The following is a 20,553-nucleotide window of genomic DNA, read 5'->3' as shown; positions in this document are numbered from 1 at the left end:
ATTTATTTATGCTCAGTTTCGCAATCTCATGAATGCTCGAACACTGGAAGAACACCAAAAACCACTACATAAGATTGGCTTCATTGAATATTGAATATCGATTTAGTGCCGGGAAACAACTTTTCTTTTCCTGGACTCATTACACACGAGTCTTTTGGAAGCAACAACATTATACTCTAGTATTTTAATACAACAGCAAATGAAAGTACAATCCCAGAAACAAGGAAGGACGCCTCGCGAAGAATTACCATCTGATTCTGCCCCGACGAATGCAGTATTCTTTTCTAAGCAGGTCAATTGTTACTTCCTTGATCATCTCTCTCAGGAAAAGTGGATTAGTATGATAAATAGAGAGTGCTTCCCGAGCCAAAAGGACAGACGGTCCCAATGGATCAACCATAGAGATTCCCGTTCTTTAACCAGACTTCCTGACATCCTCGAAATTTCCTGGGAGCAGTTAATCCCAAGAACCTTGTCAGTGAGAAGAAGAATTCCTAGTCCCTTCATCAACCTCCTAGTCCGAAGTAGAAGTAACAAAAGACCTCGCTCTGTTGCCTTCAGTTTCTGTGCTCTTCCCTTCCATCTCCCTCACAAGCATCTCCAATTTACAAAACCCGACCGATGAAGAACTTCACATTGTGTCATGAAGGTGAAGCTAGCATCTCTCATCCCCAACCCAATTATCTTTCTCTTTCGGACCTGTTGGCCCCTCCTCTCCATAAAGCTCTGTTGGAAACAAGTCGAAGAGATTCTCCACCGAGAACCTCACAAAAATAGGAAGAAGATTGATCACCTTGTCAAGCTCCGACCTCGAGTCATAGATCACTGTTGGGCCCCACTCCCTCATGTACTGCAACCAGCAGGGTTCCGATACCACACCCCCTCCAAGATACTCGGCAGCAATAATCCGATACCTAACACTTGAATCTATGAAGATATTGCTCCTGGCGGTATCGTTCCTCATTCCGATCCCAAGCTTTGACGATCCCTGCAGATAAGTCCCAGGATGAGGGAAACTCGCATGGCCATATTTAGATGAATAAACTATGGGTCTATTCCTCTCGATGTACTCTATCTCAGAAGCATCTACCCATCCGCCCCCACTGTGCTCCGAGAAGTACATGCTCCAAAGCTCTCCAGTGAAGTTGCTAACCCGGAGAGTGTAGTGCTCCCAGTCTCCCACATGCTGCCCGACCCTGCTCATCACGATGCTCACTGGGCCAACCTTGAGTGTGGCAGGCCCATTGAAAGGGCAAAAGACCCACATCACGATATCTGTAAAGGTCCCACCAAGGGCAGGCTTCACGTGGACATAGAGCTCAGCGCTATCAAGATTTCCACTAATGAGGAAATCCCTGGAGTCATCTTCCTCTGGCAAATCGATCCAAAACTCCCCATCATTGCAACCGCCACAGGGCAAGTTCGACCCATCATATTTGATTCTCTCACCCTTTTCTTTGCCATCCTCGTACAGAAGTGCCCCGTTCTTGAAGAACCATTCCACAGACGAGGGCAAGTAGGATTCATCCGGGTGGAAGAAGACAGTGGGACCGTAATGCCCAATCAGGGCATGCACTTGGTCTAGATTTGGCATCGCGTGCAAGGTGTAGTCACGATTCTTCAGGCATGCAATCTCGAGATCTTGTTCCTTCAAGCCTAACACCGAGTCGCAAAAGAACGTCCCCGTGGAAACACCTTTCCCTTTCATGCCCCTCCTGAAGGGTCTTGTGTCCCAAACACGAATCGGGTATCCGGATTGTTTCGATTCTAGAGTACCTATAAGATCACAAGGTTCACATGGCTCGGTAAGATCCTCCCGGACACACCTAACTTGTTCAATATCAGGCCCCATGGGATCGTTCGTCACAACTATTCCCAGTGCTTTGTAACCAATGGGTGGATTGGGGTACCAAAAGAAAGCACTTCCATCACGATCTGAGTCTATGCTCCATATGAGGGTATAGTTCAATGGCTTTACCAAAGGGGGAGATCTTAATAACGAGTCCGATCTGCTTTGAATTTCCTTGTCAACAAGGCTGCGAGCCACGAGAACATAGCCTCTCAATGGCTTGTCAGTACGTTGACAATAATGACCCAAACAATGGTACCCGTCAGGAATTCTGATGGGCCTATAGAATGAGACTCCCCTCAACTTTCCATGTGCCTGACCGAAGCTCCAAACGCTCTCAAATCTTGTGATTTTGAGAACTTCGATTTCACCTAGGTCGACTCTCCCAGTGGCAAAACCCTGGCCTGATAAGACGAGACAATTTAAGAGGCAATCCGACGGACATTCATAAAACATTGCATAAGCGGCGGAAAAGCTGATCCGAAATAGCCCCACAAGCAACAATTGCTCGGAGAATCGGAATTCAGTTGCCTCAACATTACCAACTGAAAGAACATTGCAGACAAATAGAATCGGAATTCAGTTGCCTCAACATTACCAACTGAAAGAACATTGCAGACAAATAGAACCGGAATCCAATGCATTCGTGAATCATGAAGGATGCTTCCTCCGCAGTGAAAGACATTTGCTGCCAGTCTATAAACAATCCAGACACATTTGTTCGACACCATTCCCAATCACCAGACAAATAGAACATGCAAATTAACAAATGCCCCCAGCCGAAAGAACTGATCATAACTTCACAAACACAACAGAAGATGCATAAGAAAACTGACAGGCTTATCAGACAATAACCTCTGGAGTACCTAAATCATACCTTGGGGCCAACGAGGGAGAGGAGAGGGCAGAGAGAAGGGCCGTGGCTCCTGAGGACAGAGCTCAGACAAATCATTCCAGCACAGACACTCCCACCCAAACCCCAACATCTTGATGATCCAAAGCTCCACAAGAAGACCCAAGAAGCAAGACAGACCCAAAAATCCCCCAAGAAAGCAAAGCCCCTCCAGCCCCACAGATTTCTCACAACCAGAGTCCCATCAACGTCAAGAAATCAAGCCCCCCCATGCCCAGGTGAATCATAGCTGTGACTTAGACCAGCAAGAAGAGGGCAAAGGAGCCTCCTTTATCCTCCTCTTCTGATCAAGAACTGTTCTTCTTCAGGGGAGCTGAGCTCTGATGGGTGAGAAGGCCCAGATGATCACTGATGGGAGACTCTGATCGCGGCGAAGGGAATCAAAGCTTCCACTTTTTGGGAGGGTTTATGAGTTCAACGACTCGAACTGCTCCCCACGAGCCACCAATTTATTTTTCATTTTTCTGACCAAATTCCATTGTCAATGGCGTCAGGTGCTTAGCGTGGAAATTAATAAATCGACGCTCCGACCGCGACCCGACAGGACGCTTTGGCTCGGCAAAGAAGGACGGTTGGCTGTTGAGATTGAAGAAGATTGGGTGGAAAACGGAGATATAGTTAGTACCAGTAAAGATGATTATTATATTACAGGCACCATTTTTTTTTTAAATTATTGCCAACTATATTATAATCTCTTTTAGACAACATTTTTAAGCATAATGTATGTAAATATATAAAACCGGACGATTATTTTTAGTTGGTCGGCTGTGATGAGGTAGAATTTCCCTATTGTTTAGCATCGGTCAATTAGAAAAATGAAATTACCAAAGTCAGTTAATTCGGGTAATTTGGCATATGCTTATCTTAAATAAAAATTTTAAATTTGAGTCGCGTAAATCAAGAAAATTCACTATAATTGAGAGAGCTTTCACTCCTGAGCAAATCGATTCGACTTTAACCTGGATTATGTCAAAGCGCACACGACTTTTCAATATGGCACGATGCGTATAGTTAACAAGAGGAAATTAAATTATTTAGAGATGGATTAATTGTCTCACAAAGAGCCAAAAATGTTGGCAATTCATTGCATCCACCATCACCAGATAACCCAATGAGAGTGAGGACAGAGGACCCCACTTGAAGTCCATTTTTCTTCTGCCCAATAATTTTTAATTATTGTAATCCATCCATCAAAACTGAGAGCATGTGGTATCCATTCATCCATCAAAGCTGAGAGCATATTCTCTCAAAATTCCATATATATATATATATATATATGCCAAGGTCCGCTCCATTTGTTTGTTCAACAATTAATTGCACCAATTTTTTTTTTGGTATAAAAACTGGTAACTTAAAGTTTAATTAGACTAATTCAGTCGAGCCAGATCGATCCACTAATGGATAAAATTCTCACAACATAAATTTTCTGCACTTATAAGGACTCGAACCTGAGACCTTATTTAAGCGGAACAAACGCCAAATCGCTTGAACTAATCCACATTAATTCTTGCACCAACCATACACTACTTTGATAAAAGCAACTTGAAGTAAACTGGATTCCACATCATCGGTACATACATGATTTGGTCCTGTCATCTGTGCCCTTCAACTCCTTTTGCTTTGTAATTTCTCTTCCATTGGTGGCAATTCACTTTCCTTATCATCTTATGTTTCTGTCCATTTTTGGTGCCCACATGAATTAAGGGCTATTTTTAATTTCTTTTGGATATGTGTCCCAATCTCTTCGACACTATCAGCCAAGGAGAACGACTTTCCATCCGAAACCCGGGCATCACGAGGGTGTCGCATGCGTGATGAGGGCGGTTTTATATATTTACGTCGATATCTGAATGAATTACAAGGTATGTTCACATATTCGTTATGCGTCGGTAGGCCGATCTCGCTAGGAACCTTAGTGTCCCTATCGAATGGGGCAGATTTTTTAATGTAGGCTGGCTGATCTATTCCATGGCCGTCCCATTTTGATTTTTCTCAAGGTTCAGACCTCCAAATGCCAACAAAAAGATGAAACGTGACAAATTTATCCACATCACTGAAGAAAGAGACCAATACCATACATGCATGCAACTTCTTAGGCATGGAAGGAATTGAAAGTTTGGTAGGAATTTCGAAATCCACTGTCCTCCTCAAATATATCATATTGCATCATGTCAATAAGTGCTAGTCCACTCGAACAAGTTAGACACATCACGAGTCTTAAATTAGGATAAAAGCAAAGAAAGCTAGAAGGTTGAAGACTCCAATCGCTCTCAGCGCGCTATTAACTCTCACTGTCTACGGCTCATCAAGGAAACGCGACCATGCCGAGGTGAGGTTGGTACTGGAGATATCCTTAGATGGACAAGTTGTTAGGTTTTATATTCCAAATTGAAGGGATGGAGAAGAACAATCTCTGCGTCTGCCCAAACTGAAGTAAGGGAGCCCTAGCATGTGCTCAGTGATCCAATAATGGGCCGCGAAATGAAAAGCCCGTTAAACGTATCTCGGCCCATTCCCTATGTCAATGAGACGCTCCGCGCACCTTCGGGGCGGTTCTTAAGGGCAAAACATTTATGCCACTTGCTCTCAGTTCCAAGATGAAATTTTCTATTATTCAGCAAAAAAAAAAAAAAAGATGAAATTTTCTATAGCACGCTCTATGGATGGACATCTACCGAAAAGACTAACCGTCAGGTATATCGTAAGTGATGACAAGCCAAAAGAGGTACTTGCGGCAGGCCAGACTGGCTAGCCTGCATTTCACGTACCCGATGGTGGCATTGACTATTAGCTCCTGAAGAAGTTCATTGATGCAAGGCTAACCTGGTGCAAATCCACTTATATTTTTTATTATGATCATTGATCAAGCGTTCAATTGTCCCAGACGTTCTATGAATAAAATATTCTTTGAGAATTTCGGTGAATGGCTTGAACTGAAGCTCATTTACAACTTGCTTGGAACGGTATGATCTCTAGAACAAATTTTACTATCCAGAAATCAGTCTGCCCCTGTCGTTGGGATGGGCCATAATGCGTTGTCTGCATCTTTGACGCGAATGCTGCGAGCATGCCCTACTCTCCATCACAATTATTTGCTCTGGAAGTTCACGCCTGCCCGGGAAGCTTGCGCTTTTAATAATATTGAGTTTAAGAACCCGAGCATGCAAGCAAACTGCTGTCATTCTATACGAACAACCGGCAATAGCATTGATAGTCTATCCCACAAAACACGCCTGAGACCAACTCTAGGAAGCCGCAGGAAACCAGTTCGAGTATGGAAAGGACGAAGGAGATTTGATGCCACCAACCACACACAATTAGTGAGAGTAGAGCATATAGAAGACGTACAAAACTGATTTGGCACAGAACAGGAAAATTGGATGAGCCTAAAGGTACTGAGAAAATGGGATTCCATGAAGACGGGCTCTGATCCGGAGACACACGGAGTATTTCCTATGCTCTAGAAAATGCAAACGACAACGTTGCGTTTTCCTATCAAAGCAAGGGGTTTCTCTCAGCATCTCGTCACATTACAACTTTTGGACAATGTCAACAATCAAGATGGTTGTCTTTGATTAGCTAGGAGGGATTCAGGAGAATCGTTTGGACACAACAGCATGATCTGAACAAAAACTCCTGGTCACATCATTCATAGAAACTAAAAAGGTCCAAAATAAGTATTTGGCTGCAGTGGATTTATGCTCGAGCAAATCCTGAGCTTTCCAAAACAACTTTTAGTTTTCACGAACGATATTGAGTCAGTTTGTGAGTTCTGATTCGAAAAATCATGGTCTTCGTATATTGTTCACAATCTCTTTGAAGTTGAGGAGCTAGTATCGGAGGCAGGTATCAGAATCTCCACCAATCAGCGGGGGCTTAGGAGTTTTGACAGTGCTGATCTGACCCTTTCCTCGCATTTCCTTTGCCGTTCGTTGTGACCCAAAGTGAAAAGTAGATCTGACAATCCACGTATGATAGCTATGGCATAAACTAAAGACACTGATATCTTGGCCGCACTCTGAGTAACTCCTCGACCTGGAGAAGCTAGGGCTCTTGTTTTCTGGTGAATAATTGTTTGATTGGTCAGGTAATCAGCCTTTACCTGACCAAATACCTACTACGCAAACGGCGCAATTTTATGTGTCAGAACGAAATGTCGAACTCAAAGGTAATTAAATTTTAGCTAGAAAAACAACCCATTGGATAGTTCAAAGCGTATTGTTTCTGAATAAAGAGGTTTGATGGGTTGGGAGGCGATGAATAGGGAGTCTATCGCCATGTGGATGTGAATGAAACTTCATTTCTAGATCAGAAAGCTGAAGTAAATTAGAGAAACAATAGAACTGCTTCCTACCACCTGCTCACTTTCAGCCACGAACAATATGCAGTTTACTAACCGATGAGAGAGATGAAGTCTGATCTTACAGGAGAGCATACGACGTACATTCTCCTTATGGTTTTGAGAAATCTCTGTCTCTCTCTTTTTTAAGTGCCTCCAGTTTCTCCTTGGATGCCTTCAGGTTGCGATGTGTTACCTCTATAACCGCCTGCTTTGTTGCTATTTCTTCATTCACCTTGGTGAGCTGAGGATCTTCATCTGCTCCCCCTAACAGCTTCAGTTCACCCTAGAAAACAGGCAAATGCTTAATTATAGTAGGCCTGATAATGATACTGGTGATGATCTACTTTTGAAGTTCCTCTTACGATCTAATTGATGGGCAAATACAACCAGAAGAATTCGAAGTTGTGGTTTGCGGACTTACCTCAGTTTCTGTTATAACACAGCCAATGTGGGTCGTGTACCAGCATTCTTCACACCGATAAACACCGTGGTCCGGATTCCTGATTGTCTCACAATAATCACAGTACTGGGCATCCGGATTTCCATCAACAAATTCATCGCACAGGATCAGTGGATGATAGGGGTGGCATTTGTGGTTGACAGTTGGGGGTAGAGGAAGGCAATCATGGTGAAGAATGAAGTTGCAGGGCATGCAACGATATACATCAATGCAGCTGCCCTTTCCACAAGAAGCACACCGCCATGGGATTTGACTTTTCTGGAAGTAAGTTAAACTGTGCTCGTGGCGTGGATGTTTAAGAGTCAGCTTTATGGAAGCGCAGCCTACGTCTAAGTAGAACTGGCAAGTTATGCAGCAGAAGGTGAAGCCTTCTGATCTTTCGTGACAAGCATTGCAGTAGAAGTAGTCTGCCGGTGCCTTGGGAAGAAGCTTGAGTGGGTGGACCTGGTGAAATGGGTGTTCAATCTCCACAGGTAGCTCTGCGCAGGATTTATGGAGCACAAAACCCCCAATACAGAGACTGCAACGATAGGCTAGGCCGTCGATGTATTGCTTACAAGCTGAACAGGTCTTGCCTATCTTCATCTTCGAGAAGGAACAAAGAGTCATTGGGTGTTCATGAGCATGAGGTTGAAATTTGGTAGCTACCCCCTCTTTAGCAGCACTGAGAGTTCTCAGAGCACAATTAGGGTCAAGGTTGAACATGCATTCTTTACAATTGAAATGCAGACCTGAATCAGCCCTTCCACAGCAACAGCAACCGTATCTCCCTGCACTGTACCAAGGCTTCTCTAGGAGTTTGAGAGGGTGGCTCGGATGAAGGAAGTGCACTGTCTCTGGGGATAACTTATCAGCGCATGACTTGTGGATGAGGAAAATGCAGTCAGGGCAACAGTAAATCTCACCCGATATGTTAAGGTCACAGACTGGGCATAAGATATACCCGAACTCCATGTTCACATGAAAGGATGTCATTTGGTGCCTATGGGAGAAGTGTTGGATTATCGGGGTGTCTTTATTTTTCAGGTCTTCTGGAGGCGGAGTACCAATGACAGTGGCACATGGCACATCCAGGTGGAACCGGCATTCATGGCAGTAGTATGCGAGCTGATTGAACCTTTTCATACCGCATGCTTGGCATTGAAAGCCGTTCCCATGATCAAAAACAAGGGTGAGAGAATGGCGTGGATGAAAAGGGTGTCGTATCTCTGGAGGTGCCTGAGCACAAGACTCATGGACCAAGAACTGGCACTGCCGACACCCATAAACTCGACCCGACTTTTTAAGCCAGCATCCTCGGCATGGAATCCACTCTGGCATCTTTATACTGAAGGAGCTGAGCGGGTGGTCATGAGCAACATGTTGGATCATGTCCTCCTCCCGGCTTTCCTCTTCTTCATCCTTGTTTTCCGGAGGCAGTGTCGCAACTGCAAGTACTAAATCCATAGAGTACTCGCAATTGCCACAGGAGTAACGGGTGTTGGGGGTGAGCTTAAGCGGGTGTTGGGGGTGAAATGGATGCTGTAATATTAGGAGAGGAAGTTCCATTAAGGCGCATGATTCGTGGAGGTAATACTCGCAGCTCTCTTGACAACAGTAGGCCGAGCCCTGAATAAGTTGCCAGCAGAAGTAGCAATTGATGCTGCAATTTTCGCTCAATACTCGCCGGATCAGGGCATGGGGATGCGTTGGATGCTGAAGACTCGCCATCTATTTGGGAAGAAACTGAAAACAATAAGACGATAGTGAGGGAAGCGGTTTTCCAAATAGAAAAGCAGAAATGGTTGGTCTTTCTACCTAAGATATTGGCAGGGATTGGGACGACTCCTTTAACAGAGGTTCGAATATTAAACTCAACAGCATAGATCTCAACACCAGCTAGTTACATGAATAAGCAATATAAAATTATGAACGAATCTCCTCTTTCCAATGTACAGCATTTCTAGATTAAAAAACATGACCCGAAAGGATAATTGCCCGACCTGAGTAATATAATTGAGAACGAAAAGATGATTAAACGACAAAAAGAAAAAGATGAAGGGCAAGTTGGGAGCGGAATAATGCTTTAGGACTTGTCAAGAGTCAGCTCGCATAGCAATGCATCATTATGAGTTAATTTAAACTGGGTAAATGCCCGCGTGTTGAACGAAGAATATATAAAAATTTTCGAGTAATACGCAATATAGATTAATTAAATAGTTAATGTAGAAAATTGTTCTCTAGAAAAGGATAAAATTACGCCATACAAATTTTATTGATAGTAGTAGTATTACGCTAACATAATTTAGTTTGTATTATGGCACTTTAGTGATTTCATTCCATCAAAGCAATCATAAATAAGTTAATTAGAGGTCGATCGCCTCTTTGGAATCTCCTATTCGATAAAGTATTCCAAGTTGGAATCACACACCTAGTTGGCACGCACTAGAGGAACGAACTGTAATTTGTCAAACACGAACTCATACATGTCTGATCACAATGAAAATATATCGAATGAATGGGATGGTTTCAACTGCGAGACTATGAACTATAAGCTCTTCTTGTGCTCACGTTTCAGAATTCTCTCTCCCCTTACATTAAGTGCCTCCATATTTTCTGTTAATGCCTCCAGATTTGTCTCTACCACCTTGATCATCTCCTCAAGGCCTGCAATTTCTTCATTTAATTTGGTGAGTCGAGGGTCTTCAATTTGCTCTGATGTATTTCCTTCTTCCTGGAAATAACGAGGAATGATCGATATGCTTAGTACGACTCTGGTGATCATATAATTCTCATTTCCTTCTATGATATGCAATGACCAACTAATGAAAAGAAAAATTGAAAATTTCGGAATGCTGGACTTACCTCAGATCTAGAGATTATGCAGTCAATATGAGTTGTGTACCAGCATTCATCACAACGGTAAACGCCATGGTCAGGATTCCTGATTTCCTCACAGAAATCGCAGTACTGGTCGTTGGGGTCTCCCTGAACAAACTTATCAAATAGGACTAATGGATGATATGGGTGACGTTCATGTTCAATGATAGGTGGAAGGGCAAGGCACTTATGATGAAGATTAAAGTTGCAGGGCAGGCAGCAATAGACATCAATCCTACTACTCCTCCTACAAGCATTGCCCCGCGGGTACTTATACGGACTTCTCTGAAAATAGGCTAAACTGTGTTCATGGCGGTGATGTTTAAGCGTCGGCTTCAAGGATGCACATGCTAAATCAAGGAGAAACTCACATTCAGCACAGTGGAAAGCGGAGCCCTCTGATTTTACATGACAAGCACTGCAATAGAAGTGCTGAGCTGACGTTGACCTTGGGAGAAATTTCAGCTGATGCTGCGGGTGAAATGGGTGCTCTAGCTCCAAGGGTTGCTGAGCACACGACATATGAAGTACCATGGTGTCAGGAAGGCGATAGGTTAGGCATTCAGTCGTTATCGGTTGCATACAAACTACACAAAGATAGATTAGATTCTTTTTGGGCTTGAAGTAAGAGAGTGTCATGGTTGGCAGATAACTAAAAGCTTGGATTTTGGTAGCAATCCCTCCTTGAAAAGCAGAATGAGTTTGCATGGCACATTTGGGGTCAAGGTCAAAATGACACCTTTCACAGTGGAAACTCGCCTTCCCGATGTACTCCCGTAAACAGCAATTGCAACGGAATCCTCCTGATTTGTACTGGCACTCTCCTTGATAGGTAAGAGGGTGTTCAGCATGAAGATAATGTGCTATCTCTTGAGGTAATTCATCAGCACATAATTTGTGGACGAAGAAAATACATTCAGGGCAACAATAAAGTTCACCGGATATGTTGAGCTCACAGACTTGGCAGCGGATGTCTGTGCCCACTGTGCTCAAGTGCATAAATTTCAGTGGGTGCCGGTGGGAAAAGTGTTGGATCATCGTGGGCCCCTCCGCTTCATGCTCCCTCTCAGGTGATGGATGAGATGGAAACGATATAGCACTAGCACATGCCATATCAAGATGGACCCGGCATTCATGGCAGTAGTATGCAAGGTAATTGTGCCTTTCAGTATCACAAGCTTGGCAATGGAAGCCCTTACCGCAATCGAAGACAAGGGTGAGAGGGTGTTGGGGGTGAAAGGGGTGTCGCGGATTCGTTCTAGGTGCCCGAGCACACGACTCGTGAAGCAAGAACAAGCAGCGGCGACAACCATAAACTCGGCCGGAAATCCTTAACCAGCACCCTCGGCACATGAACCAGTTTGGTACATTCACGTGGAAAGAGGTGAGGGGGTGCTCATGAGAAATATGCTCAATGACATCCTCTTTCTCCTCTTGCTGCTCATCTTGTGGAGTGGACAAAGTTGCAATTGCAAAGTTCGCTGCCAGGCTGAAGCTGCAGTCTCCACAATTGTAATCATCATACAAGGTCTGCCGGGTGTGAGGGTGAGTGAGAGTGAGTGTTGGGGATGCCAAGGGTGCTTTATCTGCGGAGGGAATTCCACTGAAGCACAGGACTCATCCAGAAAGAAGTCACAGTGCTCTTGACAACAGTAGGCCGTGCCGAGAATAATATCTTGACCGCACATAGAGCAGGCAACCCTGCAGTTCTCGCTGATCTCTTGCTGGATCAGGGCATGCTGATGGCCGGGATGCGCAAGATTCGCCATTCAGCTCAGAGGATAACTGTCTGCAAGCAGGAAAAGAAAAGGAGGGTGAGGAGGGGGTGGGGAGGCTATCCAAGTCAAGAGGTGTCGTGCCGCAACGGTATATCAATCCGCCCAGAAATCGGTAGGGACGACCCTTACAGCTCAAATAAGTAGATCTCAATACCTGCGAGTTAAACAAATGCAAAATATGCAGACATCTCTTCCTCCCGAGGCATGACATATAAATCCAGCCCTATAAAGGGGAATCAAGATACATTTCCCCCAACTAACAAAGACAACATAAGAAAGAGAGAGAGAGAGAAAGAGAGAGAGAGAGGAGAAAGTTCCGTCTCATTTCGGTCCCGCTATTTTTTTTTCCTTAAAACTTTTAAAGATGGGTGGGATGGAAATTTTGTCCATATTATGTCAATTCCATCTCAAAGTGGAGACATAAGTTGTGAGACTCGGTGTTTATTTTTTCAAATAGCATGCATACACATGTACATACATACGCTTATATATATATATATATTATGTATACACGCTGAAGGAAAAAAAAAAAGGAGTTTCAAAGGGCCCCACGTGGCCAAACATTCTCCCCTCATTTTTCTTGAGAATCCACCGTCATTGACTTCTCTCTTTTTCTTTTTCTTATTTTGTTTTGGGCTGGGGCTGTATTCTGAAACGGAAGAAGAAACAGAGCAAAAACAGAGCAAAAACAGAGAGAGAGAGAGGAGTGAGTTGAGTGAGGAGACACGTTGGAGAAGAAGAAGAAGAAGACGGCTAAATTTGGAATTCTCGATTTGTAAGGTAATTTTCTATGATTTTAACATTCATATTCACTAGGATTGGTATAGTTATGGCTCTCCTTGCATTCATCTCAGCTTGGTTCAGGTTTGAGGAGTTTAGTTGCACTTCAATTTCTTGCCCGATTCGGGATAATTTGGCCTAAGCTCAATACCCCATTGTCATATTGATATAGGGGTGAGTTGCAAAATTGACTCTCGATAGATTTGAGTATATGTGGCATGATTATAGTGATTTGAAATTGAGTTTGAAATAGGAGTTGGGATGGGTGATTATTCATTAATCAGTTTGTGTTTGTTTATTCAATTTCGATGGCTGGTAGTGGGGCTTTAGATATAGGCTGAATGGTATATCAATTATTTTGTTTGATTTGGGGTCATTTGGAGTATTTTGAAGGCTTGAGGCCGAGATTGAAATATGGAATGACATGCATGATGTTCTATTAATCGAATTGAGCATGTCTAGCTTGATTTTGGAGATATAATGAGGAATTTTTGTCGTCAGCTGAATTGCTTGGTACTCGATTCCTTTCTTCCACTGTTTGCATTCAATTAGGGTGTTTCTTTGCCTTTTATTTTATTTTGGTTTTTTGGCTAATTAGGAGGCTGGAAAACATCTCTTAGGATCTGATTTAGTTGGGTTATTGAGTCTTAAATCATTTTCTCAGCTTAGGTATATTTATGGAATTTAAATGTGTCACGTTATGAAATGGGATGATATTCTGTTATTGTTATGCAGAATGTGTCGCTAGAGATTTAACACCGATTGAACTTTAGATATAAGCTAATAGATTGGATTTAAATAATTCTTTTGCATTGGTTATACCATTTTGCGATTTGATAATGGATAGGTTAAGTGGTCTATGATGCATCGGGTCTTCGAAATTTATGTTGCTATTGTTTGTGATGAGGTGCTTATGTTTTATTTGCATGGCTTGTCGGCAATGCACTCATTATTAGTATGAATTTCCATTGAGAATCTTGTTAGGATGATTGTGCAAAATTTTGGGAAGGCATCAGCTTCTTCTGTGGTGGGAAATAAAGATTTGAGATAAAGTTAGCTTCGCTCACTCAATCGAATTCATCTTGTTTGTTGCATCATTGCTTCGCCTTATCTGGTTAATATGCTGGCAAAAGGATGATGTTGTTGGGCAATATTTTTGATTTCCTGGGATTGCTAGTCACTGGGTTCTATATACACACTATACGTGGATTTTATTTGAAGTGATAACTTATTAAAGGATGATAGGATGAATGCATAAGTTGAAATATTGAAGTTGGTAAATGGTTTTCCCTAGAATTTTATATAAATAGCCTTCTGTAGAGTTTGTGGGAAGTCAAAGAGGTTATGTTTTCATTAATTCACATTGATGAATGACCAGAGGGAGAGTAAAGCTAGACTCGAGTAAGGAAGTGTTAATGTTGGTTTTATGTTGGAGCGAAAAATCTAATATCACCAGTATGTATACTTAAATCTAATGTGATTTTTATGCTTATAATTAATAGGGCTTATGGAGACTGAGCTTTGAACCTCGAAGAATCGTCCCAATGAAATATTTTGGGTATTCGGTGAAGTACCTTATTTCATTGTGAAATGATATATATATATATATATATATATATATTTTATGTGAGTACTCTATTCCCTTGTAAAATGATATATTATAGTTATATAAATTATTGAAAAAGAATATTGTGATAGTTAGAGGTTAAGAAATTGGTGTTGCTATGTTATGTGAATTGATTTGAGAGGTATTACCCTTTTATGTTTCATTTTGACTTGAGATATGCGGTGTGATTGTGTATGTTGATTGTGTTTGACATAGGTGATGATAACATGCTGTCATTGTAATGTGATTGAGATTGTGTTTGTGTATGATGGTATATGAGGTGAGATGTCACGGTTGCAGTTAATTATGCTTGTGATTGTTGTTTGACTATAGCCATAGGGTCGCTGGACCCGGCGGAATAGCAAGTGGGGCACAAATGGTCGCTGGACTCGACGAAATAGAAAGTGGGGCACAAATGGCCTCTGGACCCGACGGAATAGCAAGTGGGGCACAAATGGCCGTTGGACCCGACGGAATAGAAAGTGAGGCACAAACGATGGCTGGACCCGGCGGAATAGAAAAAGGGGTTTGGATGAAATGTGCGGGGTCACGATACCGTCTTAAATTGTCGTAAGGAAATGCAACCCTATGTTTATATTGATTGGTTTTGTTGTATATTGTTTGTCTTGTTTGATTGCTGGAGATGTGATGATTGTTGAAATGGTCTGAGGTTGTTCTATGAAAATCGTGTTGTTGCTGAAACTTGATCCATCAAGTGATTTGCTATGAAATGCTAAATGATTGCATATTGGATCTTTATGTGCTATTGGACATTAGGGAAATGGTTGGAAGAGTGGTGTGTATTTGTTAGTAAGACTTTAATTTAATTACTATATTGGATAAAATTATTCTTTATATAATATTTATACATATATATATATATACCGTATATGTGTGCAGTGGGTTGATAGTTGGATTGGATGTGATTGTATTATTTATTTGAATATTTGGTTGTTTGCAATTAAATATTTATGTAATATTAAATCATTTTTGCTTTGGAATATAGTACTCATTGAGATGCAGCTCACACCCTGCATATATTTTTTCAGATAAGCTTCTAGTTGCGCGAAAGGACCACTTTTTGATATCGGGGATCATCTCAGAGAATTAGGTAGGGACCTTAGTTAGTTAATAAGTATTATTTTTATATAAAATGTAATGAATATGTTACGACATGAAATTTTTGTTTTGTTGATTTAGTGAGGTGGTTGAGAAAAGAAAATTACTCTCTTTTAAAATGTACATTCATATTAGAACTTGATGGATTGGTATTATATTTTTGGGAGTCTATGGAGGCCGGTTTTATATGTATAATTATGGGATAATGGATATCGATGAAGTATAGGGAAAATTTAGCTGAAATTTCGGGTCGTGACGTAAGTTTTCGTCTCAAAATTCCATCTCTATAGCTAACTGTTGTTGCAGTGAAAGGACAAAAGAAACATATTGAAAATTGTCCGTCCTTCCCTTCCCTTGACATCTTCAAATGTCTCCACATATGTTAACCAATGAAACAAAAGAAAATGTGAAGAATGGAATCCATCCCTTGTTTCGTAAAAGCCGAGGCTAGTAACTAATATTAATTAATAATGCTTCTCGGGCTAAGCTACCACTGCTTTCCCTCACCCGGAATTGCAAAGTTTAATGATAACGATAAACGTTAAAAAAAGTTCACCTTCTCATGTGGCTTCAACTGTGTCCGAAACATAAAATAAACTGCATAGGGTGAATCATTACTGTTTAGCTTAATTTATTAGTTTCCTTCCTCCCACAGACGAAAAATTTCTTCTGGTCTTAGACCTACAGAGCTCTGCTTCAAGTAGGCCTAGCTTGTTATAATTTAAAATGTAATTGGTATTGAAACTGGGTTGGAGAACTTGTTACACCCAAGCCGAACATCAGACGAAGCACAAGAAAATGATTGCATACTGTGTTCGACAATACCTGAAGTCCTGATAGAACATGAACGAGGTGGCTAGCGAAGAAAACAAGCATTATCCTATCTCATCTCATGAAAAGCACGCACAAATAGTTCAGAAAGTGCAATTTAAAGTTTGCTTTTTGGTTCCTCCTTTTTTCTGCTTTTTCTTTCTGTAATTAAGGATTTTAAATTGGATATCAAAGAATTGGGCCAACCATAGTCCTTGTAAATCCTAGGAGCCTTTTTTTTTTCCTTCTCCTTTTTTATTTGTGACAATAATAGGTTACTGTAGTCCTTACTGTTCCAGCTATGTATCGCAAGTATGTTAAATTCGTCCAGCTCGAATAACTGCCACAAAATGAATCCGTTATCATAGAAGTTCAAGTATTATTTAGAGATGGATTAATTATCTCACGAAGAGCCAAAAATGTTGGCAATTCTTATTAATTTTTCTTATATTTATTAATTAAACTTATTAATATAATTTTAATAATTGTTAGTTAATATAAATAACTAATTATTAAATAATTATTTAAATTGAATTTAATTAAAGAATATTAATATTCGTTCATCACCAGATAACTCAATGAGCGTGAGGACTGAGGATCTCACTTGAAGTCCATTTTTCTTCTGCCCAATAATTTTTAATTATTGTATCCATCCATCAAAACTGAGAGCATATTTTATCCATCCGTCCATCAAAACTGAGAGCATATTCTCTCAAAATTCCATATATATGCCAGGGTCCTCCATTTGTTTGTTCAACAATTAATTGCACTAACCCAATTTTTTTTTGGTATAAAAACTGATAACCGGAAGTCCAATTAGGCTTCAACTAGTCTAATCGAGCCGGATCGGCCCATTAGAGGTAAAACTCTCTCAATATGAATTTTCTGCATTCACATGGACTTAAACTTGAGACATTGTTTAAGCGGAACAAGTGCCGAATCGCTTGAATCAATCCACATTAATTCTTGCACCAACCCTACTCTATTTTGATAAAAGAAACTTGATGCACTATACTTCGATATTTTGCTCCTGGATAGCATTCGAAAGTAGCGCTAGTGGCCGTTCGGCTCAATCATAATTTGAAATATCCGCCATCCCACGCAATTTTATCATATAAATTGAGTAAACTGGAATCTACATCATTGGTACATACATTATTTGGTCCTGTCATCTGTGCCCTTTAACTCCTTTTGCTTTCTAATGTCTCTTCCATTGGTGGCAATTCACTTTCCTTATCATCCTATGTTTCTACCCATTTTTGGTGCCCCCATGCATTAAGAGCTTCTTTTAATTTCTTTTGGATATGTGTCCCAATCTCTTCGACTCTATCAGCCAAGGAGAATGACTTTCCATCCGAAACCCGCGCATCAAGAGGGTGTCGCACGCGTGATGAGGGCAGTTTTATATATTTACGTCGATATCTGAATGAATTACAATGTATATTCGCATATTCGTTATGCGTTGGTAGGCCGATCTCGCTAGGAACCTGAATGTCCCTATTGAATGGGGCAGATTTTTTAATGTAAAATTTATGATGCGGGGGTGGCTGATCTATTCCATTGCCGCCCCATTTTGACTTTTCTCAAGGTTCAAACCTCCAAAAGCCAACAAAAAAAATAAAATAAAATAAAAACGTGACAAATTTATCCACATCACTGAAGAAAGAGACCAATACCATACATGCATGCAAATTAACAGAGGTTCGAATATTAAACTCAACAGCATATATCTCAACACCAGCTAGTTACATGAATAAGCAATATAAAATTATGAACGAATCTCCTCTTTCCAATGTACAGCATTTCTAGATTAAAAAAAATGACCCGAAAGGATAATTGCCCGACCTGAGTAATATAATTGAGAACGAAAAGATGATTAAACGACAAAAAGAAAAAGATGAAGGGCAAGTTGGTAGCGGAATAATGTTTTAGGACTCGTCAAGAGTCAGCTCGCATAGCAATGCATCATTATGAGTTAATTTAAACTGGATAAATGCCCGCGTGTTGAACGGAGAATATATAAAAATTTTCGAGTAATACGCAATATAGATTAATTAAATATTTAATGTAGAAAATTGTTCTCTAGAAAAGGATAAAATTACGCCATATAAATTTTATTGATAGTAGTAGTATTAAGCTAACATAATTTAGTTTATATTATGGCCCTTTAGTGATTTCATTCCGCCAAAGTAATCATAAATAAGTTAATTAGAGGTGGATTGTCTCTTTGGAATCTCCTATTCGATAAAGTATTCCAAGTTGGAATCACACACTTTGATAAAATTTAGGAAACTATCATCGAAATTAATATACAGGAAAGCAAAATAATTGTAAAAAATTATTTTAATTTGAAAATTAATTTTACAAAGGAAATACACAATCTAAGAAAATTATCTTAGAAAAAAAAGCAACTGAAATATAGTTACTTAAAATAATTATTCTGGAAAAAATAGTTTTTTTCAATTAATTATTGCTAATAAGACATATTTAGAATATTTTTGTTATCTAAGCTCAAATATATATACGGATATTGATTACAAAAAAATAGAAACATAAGAGATGGTATTTATATGTATTTTTATATAATTTGATAATATCGTGAAGGCTTTGCATATGATTAACTACATAAGCATTAAACCTTGATTTCTTGGCATATAATATGTATTTCCATTTATATAATAAATTATAATATATATATATATATATATATATTACATAAGTATTTTGTGCAGGTCAAGGAAAAATAAGTAGACATGCATATGTAATAAAATAAGGAAAAATAGTCAATTTCGATTGTAATTTTGTACAATAGTCAGGCTAGGAATTTTGCAGATTTCTTTCTCAGTTTAGCAAAGTTTTTTAGCATAGGATAGTTTCCGTTTACTCTGCCCTAGCCGGCCTATATGTAATCGTTCTTGCAGTTGAATGAATTAAGCTCTCTGAGCCAGTCTCTAATTCTATGATTTATGAAGGATGCATATATGGCAAGATGCATCAGCTCTCATTTCCTAAGGTGTCTTGGAAAGCAAAGGCACCATTGGAATAGGTACATGCAGATATTTGCGGTCCGATGAGGACAACATCACTTGGAGGAAACATGTACTTTATTTTATTCGTTAATGATTACACAAGGTTCTCAGAGAAAATTCGAAAGTCTTCTCTACCTTTCTCAAATTTAAAGCCTTAGCAGAGAGGCGAACTGACAAGAAGTTGAAAATTTTCAGAACAGATCGTGGTAATGAGGTCACATCCAATAAGTTTCAAAATTATTGCAAGGAGTAAGGAATCAAACGACTGCTAGTACGTTACATGTCTCAACAAAATGGCGTCGTAGAGCGTAAAATTCGCACAATTGTTGAAATGGCCCGAAGCATGATTAAAGATAAAGATTTGCCAAATGATTATTGGGCGGAAGCAGTTTTTACTGCATTTATATCTTTTACAGATCTCCAATAAAAGCTGCTCTCAATAAAACTCCGGATTAAGCTTGGCATGGAAGGAAACCTCAGGAAAATTTTCTCAAAGTCTTTGGATGTATTGCATATTCACTAATCCCATCACAGCAAAGGGAGAAGTTTGATGAGAAAGGCGGGGAATATATCTTTCTCCGTTATAGTGACGAATCAAAAGGATATCGTCTATTCAATTCAAGGGCAAAAAAGCTCATAGAAACTTGTGATGTAATCTTTGATATGAAGAAGCTTTATGGAATTTCCATGAAAGAGTTGGTGAGAAAGGAAGTTGATATACGATCCAAATCATGAAGTGAGTGCAGATGAAGATGTTTTCTGACCAAGCACAGCCTCATCCCAAATTTGAGCCCAAGTTCATCATCATCGATTTTAGACTCGCAATCAAAACTTTATGAAGCATGTGATTTAGCATTTTATGCATGTGAGCTCAAAATTTTAAGGAAGCAGTCAAAGATGAAGATGGATAAAAGCTATGGGTGAAGAAATTGCAGTTATAGAGAAGAATCACACATGGGAGCTTGTGGATCTTCTGAATGGAAAAGATGTTATTGGTCTAAAATAGGT

At 40.3% G+C, this 20,553-nt stretch overlaps 3 protein-coding genes and 1 long non-coding RNA gene across 5 annotated transcripts; 1 reads left to right on the top strand and 3 right to left on the bottom strand.

The window, feature by feature from the left end:
* Positions 1-51: 51 nt before the first annotated feature.
* LOC116208562 lies at positions 52-3,338 on the bottom strand. Its single transcript, XM_031542061.1, has 2 exons — positions 2,727-3,338; positions 52-2,253 (listed from the first exon to the last, which is right to left on the bottom strand). The coding sequence occupies exons 1-2, from the start codon at positions 2,833-2,835 to the stop codon at positions 656-658; spliced, it is 1,707 nt and encodes a 568-aa protein (XP_031397921.1). The 5' UTR covers positions 2,836-3,338; the 3' UTR covers positions 52-655.
* A 2,699-nt stretch (positions 3,339-6,037) lies between these two features.
* On the bottom strand, positions 6,038-9,403 carry LOC116207081. Of its 2 annotated transcripts, XM_031539942.1 has the most exons (3): positions 7,526-9,403; positions 7,188-7,387; positions 6,038-6,879 (listed from the first exon to the last, which is right to left on the bottom strand). In XM_031539942.1, the coding sequence occupies exons 1-2, from the start codon at positions 9,272-9,274 to the stop codon at positions 7,214-7,216; spliced, it is 1,923 nt and encodes a 640-aa protein (XP_031395802.1). In that variant the 5' UTR covers positions 9,275-9,403; the 3' UTR covers positions 6,038-6,879; positions 7,188-7,213. The 2 variants fall into 2 exon arrangements, with proteins under 2 accessions (XP_031395802.1, XP_031395801.1); XM_031539941.1 differs by lacking the exon at positions 6,038-6,879 and having other exon boundaries at positions 6,940-7,387; positions 7,526-9,401.
* Positions 9,404-9,875: 472 nt separating this feature from the next.
* Positions 9,876-12,192, bottom strand: LOC116208945. The gene is made up of 3 exons (XM_031542522.1): positions 12,105-12,192; positions 10,409-12,039; positions 9,876-10,277 (listed from the first exon to the last, which is right to left on the bottom strand). The coding sequence occupies exons 1-3, from the start codon at positions 12,190-12,192 to the stop codon at positions 10,092-10,094; spliced, it is 1,905 nt and encodes a 634-aa protein (XP_031398382.1). The 3' UTR covers positions 9,876-10,091.
* Positions 12,193-12,792: 600 nt separating this feature from the next.
* LOC116209561 lies at positions 12,793-15,901 on the top strand. Its single transcript, XR_004157280.1, has 3 exons — positions 12,793-12,981; positions 14,921-15,157; positions 15,637-15,901. It is a non-coding gene; the product is annotated as an uncharacterized LOC116209561 (long non-coding RNA).
* The last annotated feature ends 4,652 nt before the right edge of the window (positions 15,902-20,553 follow it).

The sequence above is a fragment of the Punica granatum genome, chromosome 5 (assembly GCF_007655135.1).
Source record: "Punica granatum isolate Tunisia-2019 chromosome 5, ASM765513v2, whole genome shotgun sequence".
In the NCBI taxonomy this organism is placed as follows: domain Eukaryota; kingdom Viridiplantae; phylum Streptophyta; class Magnoliopsida; order Myrtales; family Lythraceae; genus Punica; species Punica granatum.
The sequence above is the reverse complement of the archived record's forward strand: the minus strand, read 5'-3'. Positions and strand labels throughout refer to the sequence as shown.